The sequence below is a fragment of the Epinephelus fuscoguttatus genome, linkage group LG19 (assembly GCF_011397635.1).
Source record: "Epinephelus fuscoguttatus linkage group LG19, E.fuscoguttatus.final_Chr_v1".
Taxonomy (NCBI): Eukaryota; Metazoa; Chordata; class Actinopteri; order Perciformes; family Serranidae; genus Epinephelus; species Epinephelus fuscoguttatus.
In genome coordinates this window covers 38,787,765-38,798,910 of record NC_064770.1, presented here as the reverse complement: position 1 = coordinate 38,798,910, position 11,146 = coordinate 38,787,765, and the positions used below count along the sequence as shown (strand labels likewise).

General features: G+C 41.2%; 1 protein-coding gene across 2 annotated transcripts; it reads left to right on the top strand.

The window, feature by feature from the left end:
• Positions 1-2,203: 2,203 nt before the first annotated feature.
• Positions 2,204-7,302, top strand: LOC125879311 (enoyl-CoA delta isomerase 1, mitochondrial-like). 2 transcript variants are annotated; one of them, XM_049561142.1, is made up of 7 exons: positions 2,204-2,274; positions 3,366-3,500; positions 3,718-3,845; positions 4,683-4,829; positions 4,950-5,071; positions 5,160-5,338; positions 7,103-7,302. In XM_049561142.1, exons 1-7 carry the CDS (start codon positions 2,232-2,234, stop codon positions 7,267-7,269), a joined length of 921 nt encoding a protein of 306 aa, XP_049417099.1. In that variant the 5' UTR covers positions 2,204-2,231; the 3' UTR covers positions 7,270-7,302. The 2 variants fall into 2 exon arrangements, with proteins under 2 accessions (XP_049417099.1, XP_049417100.1); XM_049561143.1 differs by having other exon boundaries at positions 2,217-2,274; positions 3,375-3,500.
• Positions 7,303-11,146: the final 3,844 nt, after the last annotated feature.

The window sequence follows — 11,146 nt, the reverse complement described above, 5'->3', positions numbered from 1 at the left end:
ATCTAATAAAACAAGTACAGAGACAAGTCCTTTGTCTGAAGCAATCAGAAGGTCATTTGTAATTTTAACTAGAGCTGTCTCAGTGCTATGATGCACTCTAAATCCTGACTGAAATTCCTCAAATAAATTATTATCATGGAGAAAATCACACAGCTGGTCTGCGACTACTTTCTCAAGGATCTTTGACATAAAGGGAAGATTACTTTTTACAACACATAACACATTCATAATAAAATCTAATGCCAGCGATCTGCTTTAAGGTCGGGGTTAGAAAAGGGTTCTATTTAGTCTATTTTGGGACATCATTGGAACAAAAGGTCATCATAAAATCTAAATATTTGACAGGTTAGGTTGGCTGTGGGAATAAAATGCAGGTAGAAGGCAAAAAGTTTAGGACTTGCCACAATTTTCCTCTTCAACATGTTCCAAAATTAAACATTTTGGCACCGGAGCAAAGGAAAACAAATCAGCTGGAAAATATTAAAATAATTATTTGTCATTTTGATAAAAGGGCTTACACTGTTTAAAGTGTGAGCAGTATGTTGGCAGAGCAGCAGCTGCAGAAATAGAGAGCTGCGAGGATGATGTCTTCTTTGTAGGGTGATGTTGAAGTTAGCCTCGATCTGGTTCCCTTGACAAAAAGCCAGTGGGATTTTTCCACTGGATTTTGGACTGTTGCAGAAAATAAACATTTTCACGTTTTGTTCAGCAAGATGATCTTCACACATCAACCTCACTTTTATCATCTTTGAAGCCTAAATGCAATCTGCACAAGTAGAAAGCTAACGTTAGGCTATAAATGAACTACACTAGGGTCGCATGATTTGACACGCCAACACGTGCTCACTCCGAACTCGTCACATGTCCACGTTTGGTCATGGACTTTCCACGTCCACATATGATGTCCAAGGTACCCTGGGTGTGTTGGCTGTTGATGTTCTGGGACGCCGTGTCAACTTCAGCCTGTTACATGCATTGTCTGTTTTCAAAATAAAAGCACTTTGTCGTTAACAACAAAAGCACGTGGTTGGGTTTAGGAAATAAGAACAGGGTTTGGCTTTATAATCTTACAGTTGGTGAACACCGCTCTCTCCGGTGAAAGTCTGTGTTTGTTGGACTCATTCACCACCCCTCCCGCCTGCCCCAGTCGGACTGTGCCGCCTTCATTTTCGTTCTTGTTCTGCCGCGTTTCCCCCTGATGCCGCCATGTGCCCTTAAACTATAACGCCAACCGGCCGTGTATCATGCCAAAGTTAAATTATGCCTTTTTTTTGTTGGTTTCTGATGCTGCAAGTCACTGGCCAAGTGCCAGGTTTCAACGACTTTGGAGGCAATAATAAAGTCCCAATATCTTAAAGAAGTACTTCCTAATTAACGGTGTCTTAGCTTGTCACTGTTGCTAAAATTGGTCAAATTTGTTGCTATATCAAAGTACAAATATTATTTATCACTAATAATTAAGTTTCAACCATAAAATGTGATCAGGTTTTGGACCTTTCCGATTTTGGGTCAGGGTTCACTGCAGGCTAATGGCACAAAAAAGACTCAAGTGGTCTAAGTTATGAATGAAGCATAAGATCCAGTGAATCCAGTAATAAGCTTATATGAGGTTACAGGGTCTCAGGAGGATTTTGTTTGTTTGTTTGAGCTGTGTAACGGAGTGTATTTACTTTTCTGATTATGTTGTTTGTAATTGTAACGGTCTGCTGATGTCTGTGGCCAAAGGACATAAACCTCCCACCTCCTGTTTGACAGTTAGTGTCTGAGTAAATATAAAACTAATAATTCTAGTTTCTGTTTGTTCCTGTTAGAACGAGTACCTGAGGGTGTGCGTTTGTGACTGTGTGTTTCTCACCCTGCACCCTGGACAGTGTGTTGGTGACTCTGGACAAAACCACGTGTTAAGCACAGTGATGTTGAAGCGTAACTAAATGTAAAGTTTCAACATATATTTTACTTAATAATGTACACATAATACAGTGTTACATATCTAACTGCAACATTTATTCTGCCGACTGGGTTGCCTTCATGTAAACATGTCATTTTCATGCCTATAGGCAATGCTCTTCAAACGCTGTGGGCCAATCTCCACTACAAACAATGACCACAAACAAAGAAGAGAAAGGAGAAGAAGCTCATGGCCCCGCCCCTGAGTGTAATGCTACATGTCTGTGTGGTTTTTGGCAGAAGCAGCAGTTTACTGTCTCTATCCAGAGTTTGAGCGGGGCAAAATGGCGCTGAGAGCTGTACTGAGGAACAAGTGCGGCCTGTCAGGTACGTCTGCATGTCGATATCATTCTAACAGAATGTCTTTAGTACAGTGGAAACCTCTGATAGTGATCATGTCTGTTGATCTCAATAAGCAGATGAATATTATAACAGATTCTTTTTATTTTTATTTATTTCTCATGCAAATTACCATCTAATTAACATTTATTTTTATTTTATTTGTATAGGAACAATGCAAGACACAAACTGCAACACATAATTAGCACCATAGAACAGGAAGCAAATTATTCATGACTGCATAACAGATTCCTCTTCAAAAAGTGACTGAAATCAGGATCCAGCTTGAGTTCTGTAGGTAAAGAATTCCAAATGTTAATTCCACGGACAGAAAAAGCTGTTTGTCCAAATAAGGATTTACGCGAGGGAACCTTACAGTTCCCACTGGCTGCTCCACGTGTTACTGAGCCTGAAGCTCTAAGTGGAACCACAAGGTCACTGAGCCCCTGGGGAGCCTAATTATGTAGGCGTTTATGGATGAGTTTGAAATTGGCAAAATTAATGAAATTATCTTAGTATATTTAGTTTCTGAACAACATTTCCTGTCCAAAATTTTAATTGCTCTCTTGTATATCATCATGCTTGTGACTAAGAGATTACACAGTAACTTAAATGTGGAAAAAGTCATTAGCATGCATGAAACTGTTTGCAGCATGAAATGGGAGACAGTCTTTGATAAGTCTAAATGTATGAAAGTTTGCTTTAGCTGTGAATCTAACATGAGGCTGAGGTATTTTACCCCTGAGACCTGTTCAACATGTTGTCCATTAATATTTAGATTTAACACATTAGCTTCTGTTGATGAGCGAGCCCTGGCAGAAAAGAAAACTGACACCATTTTCTTAACATTAAGTGAGAGATGTGACTTGTCAAACTATGCTGCTATGGACTGTGAGTGACATGACGGCAGATACATGAATGAGTGTATCGTCTGCATACATCTGAAAACCCGCTCCAACACATGACTGTGGCGAGTCTTTAATGTATAGGCTAAAAAGGAGCGGACCAAGAACAGACAACATTTGTACATTTATGAAATGAATATAAAGTAATGAAACCGACTGTTTGACTGACTGCAGTGCGTGCAGGTCTTCTCTCCCAGTGGTCTTCCTGCAGCAGTCATGGCAGAGTGTGTGCGTCTCCTATCCTCGTCACTCAGCAGAGGAACAACTCCACCTCGCCAAAGATCAAAGTGGATTTTGACCGTAGCACAGGTAGATATTTTGGCATCAGTGCGTCTTCTGTATCATCATAATGTGTTAAAAACACTGTTGACACTTTTTTGCCCGTCTCTTTGATGAGAGGGAGAACAACAGCCACTTTGGTTGTGGTTCAGTGTGACGTCAGCTGGCGGCATTACCGACGACAGACCTGTGTAAAGGCTTTATGGGGAGTCACAGCTGAAAGATGAGCCTCTCTGTGTCTCTGTAGGTGTGGCGGTGATGCGCTTTCAGAGTCCGCCGGTGAACAGCCTCAGTTTAGATTTCCTCACAGAGTTCTGCATCGGTTTGGAGAAGCTGGAAACGGACAAGAGCTGCCGAGGTCTCATCATCACCTCGGTACAGTAAAACCTCATCATCTAAAGCAGGAGAACCTTTGTGCAAAGCTCCAGTGTGAGGATTTAGGGGGACACATTGGCAGAAATGGAATAAAATAAGAATGTTTTCTTTAAAATACATTGCATGCACAATTATTAGGCAAGGGAGCATTTTGACCTTATCATCATTTTCATGCATATTCTCCAAGCTACATAAACTTGAATGCTAACTAGATTTAAACATTATCAGCTGATGTGTATTTGTGTAATGAGGGAGGGTGTGGCCTAAAGTGATCAACACCCTATATCAAGGTGTGCATAATTATTGGTCTTTACCTCAGACAAAATCGGCCAAAAAGAGATTTAACAGACTCTCAAAAGTCAGAATTTGTAAAATGCCTTTCGGAGGGATGCAGCACTCAAGTAGCTAAGCTACTGAGGCGTGATCACCGAACAATCAAACGTTCTGTGGCAAATAGTCAACAAGGTCGCAATAAACGTGTGGGGGAAAAAAATTAACTGCTAAAGACTTGAGATGAATTAAACGTGTCCAGAAGTACAAGGTGTTCAGTGCTCAGAGACACGGCCCAGGTAAGGAAGGCTGAAACACAACCACCACTCAACAAGACTCATTAGTTAGACCGGGCCAAGAAATATCTGAAGACAGATGAGCTAGTTGGACCTTTTCGGGTTGAAGATGGACTTAAAATCAACTCCCAAACCTGCTGCCAGTTTTTAGAAGATACTTTCTTCAAGCTGTGGTACAGGGAAAGGGCTACACCATTCAAGAAGGTCATGATTTTTATGCAGGAAATTAAACTGACAGTTTATCCTTTGTGTGTGTGTTGTTTCGATCCAGAGCCAGCCCAAGGTGTTCTCAGCCGGGCTGGACGTCATGGAAATGTACGGGAAGAGTCCAGAGCACTATAGAGAGTTCTGGAGAGCCGTTCAGGAGATGTGGCTGAAACTCTACGGCTCCAACATGGTCACTATCGCTGCAATCAATGTACGTATAAACCCCTCACCATCACCACCACCACCACCATCCACTGGTAGTCACTGTGGTTGAAGAACAACTCAGGTTTTCCAGATTGTGTCTTAGCTGACCTCATCACTACTCCCACAGGGTTCCAGTCCTGCAGGTGGCTGTTTGATGTCAATGACATGTGACTACAGGATAATGGCCGACAACCCTCGTTACACTATTGGCCTCAATGAGACGCTGTTGGGCATCGTAGCACCTCCTTGGTATGGAATTGAGTATGACAACAACCGATAGTGTTGGTAACCCCCTGCGCTGTTTCACCTGACTGACGATCACTGCTGCTGTCTGCAGGTTTAAAGACACCATGTCCAACACGGTGGGCCACCGACAGACAGAGATGGCTCTGGAGTTGGGGCTCCTCTACAACCCCTCAGAGGCCCTGAAGATAGGACTGGTGGACCAGCTGGTACCTGAAGACCAGGTCCTCACCACAGCCACACAGACGATGACCAAGTGGTTGGCTGTTCCAGGTATATTAACACCTCTAAAAACATAATCACATTAACGGGATAGTTCTTATTATTGTGAAGTGGGGTTGTATGAGGTACTCAACCACAATCAGTGTATTACCTACAGTATGTGGCGGTCGGCTTGCTTTCAGTTTGGAGAAGCAGACAGGAGCATCGTCACGGAAGCTAAGTAATATCCTGCTGTGGACGGGGGCAACAGCAAAATGTATTTTAGGCACCTAAAATATCCTTATCAGTTTAAGTGTACTTTATTTTTAGAATATTTTAACTACATTACCTTACTGGCAGACTGCGATTTCCAACGGGAACGCTCTCTTCAAAGCCTCCAGACATCTTCAACAAAAACAGTCATTTTACCCGGCAGAGCAGAGGAGTTACTGGCATTCTGCTGCCTCGATGACTGTAGACTGTCCTATCTAAGAAAAACAAAAATGCCAAAAAACGATCATAAAAAAAAAAAAAAAAGAAAAGACAATGCTGTCTGACATCAAGGTTAAGGTGGTAAAAAATATTCAAAATAGAGCGAACTCTTAAACTGATCTTGATGTTTTTGCCTCCAACCCAGGGATAGCTGTGGCTGGGGGCATTATATTTTTGACGTCTGTCTGGCCATCCCATTCTAGTGAACGTCATATCTCAAGAATGCAATGGGAATTTCTTCAAGTTTGGCGCAAACGCTCACTTTGCATCAAGAATAAACAGATCAGGTTTTGGTGTCAAAGGTGAAGGTTAATGTGACCTCGTCTGTCGCATTCTCCTGAATACAGTATCTTAAGAACACCCTGAGGGAATTTCCTCAAATTTGGCACAAATGTCCAACTGAAACATCCTTAATGATGAACTGGCTAGATTTTTGGGGTCATAGGTCAAAGGTCAAGGTCACTGTGACCTCATCTGTCTCATCCTTGTACACATGATAGCTCAAAAACAGCTCAAGGGTTTTTTGGGGGGGTTCTTTCAAATTTGGCACAAATGTCCATTTGGATTCAAAGATGATATGATCGGAATTTGGTAGAATGTCAAAGGTCAAGGTCACTGTGACCTCACAAAATATGGCTTTGGTCATAACTCAAGATCTGATGCGCTAATTGTGACAAAACCTCACACAAATGTCTAACAGGATATAATAATGAGGTGATTTAATTTTCATATCCTAAAGGTCAAAGGTCAGCGTCACTGTGACATCAAAATGTTCTGCATAAAACACTTTTGTGTCCATTACTCATCGTCATATCTCAGGAACAGAAGGGGAGACATTTGTCAGATACTCAATTGGTGACTCTAATCTTGGCTTTGACAGACATGGATGTCATCTGTCAGAGAAACTTGACTGGTGAAGTGAAGCATTCAACCGCTGTTGTTTAGATTGTTAAGATACATTTTGCTGCTGCCCCCCTCCACAGCAGTGCATTGCTTAGCATTTGTGGCAGTACTCCCACCTGCTTCTCCAAACTGGGGGTGTACCGATCGCCATCTACTGAAGGTAACACGCTGACTGTGGATAAAAACCTCACATGACCCCACTTCAAAAAATTCCAAACTATAGATAGATATCACAGAACCAGTTCACCCACATTTTCACCTGTAGTGCTTCGGCTTAATCTCGACGCAGACATTGTCGTTAAGTGTTCTCCACTCTCTCAGTCACAGGTCAGACCCAGGTTGATGCTACCAATCCAATCACCAGTACCAGCATTAAGAAAAACGAATAAAACTTAACTTTTAGAATCTGTGAGCTGAACTGTTGATGTGTCCACTTTGCAGACCACGCCAGACACCTCACCAAGTTCATGATGAGGAAGCCGACCATCGACAAGCTGACGTCCAACAGAGAGGCCGACATCCAACAGGTTGTCGACTTCATCACCAAAGACTCCATTCAGCGGTCGCTCGGCGCGTATATGGAGATGCTGAAGAAGAGACGAGGATAGAGGAGACAAGGAAATGACTCACGTGTACACACGTAAAGGAGACTTTGTCACACGTGTTGAAATCACATCCACTTAGCTGTGCTAGATCCTTGAATGCAGCTCTCTGCAGTGGATGTAAACCAATGCTCCAGTGACAAATAAATATTTTTTCTATCCAAATTTCTGAGTATTTAAGTTCAATTCTTTAATTAATTACAGTTTACTTTTAAAATGTTCTGCCTTTTTTTAAAGAAATATTTATTAAGCTAGTTAGCTTGACATGCTAACATTTGAAGTTTACATCAAGCACCAGACTTTTCCTCATGTGTTCTTGGTTTTGTAAAATCTAAAGAAATACACCAGCCTTTACACACTGCTCTGGCAAATGGAGAAATCCAAACTGGACAGACCTGCCGTGCCTCGCAACATATCCTCACACAGTCCCTCTAGGAATTAATGCAAATTCAGCCAGTCTCCATAAACTCTGCGCTACCTTGTGATTTTGTCCAGTCACCACAACTTTACAGCATCTTTAACTATTTAAAACCAGTAATACTTCAGTGTAGAGCTGTGTGGAGCGATTGATTCGCTCAGCCTCTCATGAGACTACTGCTGTGCCTGGGAGAGAGTCCCACACAGTGACAGGGATAACTGTTAGCACCACACTGCTAACGTCGTCCAGTGTTTATTAACAGGTTTGATGACAGCATTTCGTTGTCAGTGTGAGCTGCAGTAAAAAGCATTGCTTCTTACTTTATTTGTCTCTCCTGGTTGTTTTTATTCTTTTTCATTCATTGACTTTCTTTTTGTTCTTAAGACTTTAAATCATCTTTTTGTTAGTTTGTTCTGTTTGGTTCAGTTTTCTAATATTTTATTGTCTTATTGTTGCGATTCTCTAGTTTTGCAAAACTTTATGTTCAGTTGTTTGTGTTGTCCTTTAAATTGAATCAGAATCAGCTCTACTGGCCAAGCACACGTGCACATACAAGGAATCTGACTTCAGTAAACTTTGCTCTCAGTGTACCAGTGTTGACATTTACTAAAAATTAGACAAAGAAAGTGGAAGTAGAACTAAACTTAATTCAAAATTAAGTTAAGTAATATTTACAAGCCCTAAATATGTGTCAAATATACAAAAAGTATACAAGTCTATGAGGTAAAAATAGAGCAAGGATGCAAGTGTTGTTTGACCTGCCACTCTGTGACTGTTAGGAGATCATCAAACGACAGCCTGGGGGAAGAAACTGTCTTTGTGACGGATGGTTTTGGCAAACAGTGCTCTGTAGCGCCTACCAGAGGGGAGGAGTTTAAACAGATTGTGTCCGGGGTGTGAGGAGTCAGCAGAGATGTTCCCTGCTTGTTTCCTGACCCTTGACCTGTACAGGTCCTCAATAGAGGGAAGATCAGTCCTAATAATCCTCCCTGCACACCTGATTGTCTGTGTCAGTCTGGATTATGGCGGTGTAGAACATGATCAGCGGTTCCTGAGGCAGGTTGAGCTTCCTGAGCTGTCGCAGGAAGTACAGTCTCTGCTGGGCCTTTTTTCCGGACACTGTCTATGTGGGAGGTCCACCTCAGGTCCCGAGAGACTGTGGTACCCAGAAACCTGAAGGTGTCCACAGTAGACACTGTGCTGTTGAGGATGGTGAGGCGGGGCAGTGTTGAGGGGCTTCTCCTGAAGTCCACTGTCATCTCCACAGTCTTGAGCGGCATTAGACTGATGACCGTGGTGTTGTCTGCAAACTTCAATTTTGACACCTTTCATAGTGTGGGTGCATCACTTCAAACACAAGCTCAACGACTTTAACAAACCACTTAAGACTGGACACAGAGTTTTGTATTGAGTAAGTACTGGCGCTGTGAAGTGTCACAACTGCTGTCAAGCTGTTGGAGGCACACCAGGCTGCCTCATCGTAGCCTTTTCTCCCTGATGATCACTGTCTCCACAATCCAGGCAGCCTGTTTCATCCTCGTCTAACTCGCTGTTTCCTTCTAAATCTTCATGACGGCTCTGACGAGAGAAAACTTTGGACCAGCAAAGATTTTTTTCAATCCATTTAAAGGTCTAGTGTCCAGCGTCAGGATTTATAGAGATATATTGGCAGAAATGTTACATAATATTAATAACGTTATGTTTTCTTTAGTGTATCCGTTTCAGTTCTGCAACTTCACCACTAGATGTCACTAAATCCTGCACTTTTAAAGGAATGAGTGCACCAACACAGCACCTCAACAACATGTTTCACACAAATATGACAACAGCACCCTCGAGTGACTTTACTGTCAAATTACATGTGAACTGAGAGAGCTGAGAATCTGTATTACATACTGAGCTCTTCTTTACTTTGAATCAGCCGCTTAGAGGCACAAAAACAACAAATGATTCATTTCTAACTGATTATGAATTAACTGCTTTTCTGTTCCTCCTGAAAGTCAGAGTGAAACTTCACACTGTGTCTCCTTCAACTAAAGATTTGTCCTTCTGAACTTACTGTTCACATCCATGTGTCATGTCGTGGTGCAGAAATAATAATTCACTAACCACAGTCAGTCCTTTAGTTTGACAACAAATTTAAGAAGAGACGACATATTTTTAAAAAAAAAAAAAAACATTCAATAATATTTATTTATTTCTTTTATAGTGATGTACAAACAATCAGTCATACTAGTTAAAATGGGAAGAAATAATGAAATCAGTTACAACAGTAAGTAAAATATAATTATAAGATTCAAAGTCTATTTAAACACAACGGGCAGAAAAATTTGTTTATCCGGTTGTCGTCCACGGTCGTGACTGTTATGTGTGTTTTTATTGGTGCGTGCTGTTTGTGTGATTGGATGTGTAATTTGTGTGTGAATCCTTGAGCTCAGCTTTCTGAGGACGCAAAATGAACGTAAGTGTAAACTGACAATTAAGTTGTATCATATCGTACCATATCGAATCGTATCATATCTCGTATTGTATCTCGCATCGCATCGTAATTGTATCGCATTGTATTGTATCTCGTATCGTACTGTACCATATCGTATTGGATCTTGTAAAGCATCGTATCGTATCTTGAATCGGATCACATTGTATCGTACTGTATTGTATCTCACATCGTATCATATATCGAATCATATCACATTGTATTGTACTGCATCGTATCTCACAGCGTATTGTATCATATCGTATTATATCTCATATCATATTGTATTGTATCTCGAACCGTATCATATCTCACATCGTATCGTATTGTATCTTGTATCACATCGTATCATATCGCATATCATATCATACCGTGTTGTATCTCGTATTGCATCGTATCATACTGAAAAGACACAATGCATGTAACGAGCGTAAACTGAGAAGCTGTCCAAAACCATCTAGTAGGGTACCTAGCGCATAATTTTTTTTCGTGTAGTGTCAGTGGTATTTGACAAGTTGGGATGAAAAGGCGTTGAAACAGCCCCAAAATTACTATCAGAAAGACAACATTTAAATAAACAGTAATTTTAGCGTGTATAGAGGCAGCATGTTTTCACATCTAACTGGGTGATTTAAGGGTTCATTCAACTAAAACCAGACTTGGCGATTGTTGAATCAGTGGAGAGACGAACCAAGAAGGCTTCTGTGAGCTTTATTTTGTTTCTGTCCACTTTGCATGAAGACTGTTGTACCATGATAAAACTCCTGTTTATTTAAATGGCGTCCGGTGGGTTTAATGATGGTGATTTCAGGGCTGTTTCTGGTTAAACAAAAAGGATCTTACTCTATAAGACAAAGCTCTGTCTCTGAAGGGATCCTTTCATAATGTTGTGAGACACTTTGAATAATAATCTGAGCCTGTCAGTGACTAAAACAAACACTTTTAGTGGACATAGCTTGAAGGTGCACAATTGCCCCTTTACGTTACAT

Bases quoted from the DNA above. Each gene is read 5' to 3' on its own strand.
- LOC125879311 (XM_049561142.1), top strand. From the start codon at position 2,232: ATGGCGCTGAGAGCTGTACTGAGGAACAAGTGCGGCCTGTCAG. The intron at 2,275-3,365 runs GTACGTCTGCAT...GACTGACTGCAG, and splicing joins GAACAAGTGCGGCCTGTCAG to TGCGTGCAGGTCTTCTCTCC. The intron at 5,072-5,159 runs GTATGGAATTGA...TGCTGTCTGCAG, and splicing joins GGCATCGTAGCACCTCCTTG to GTTTAAAGACACCATGTCCA.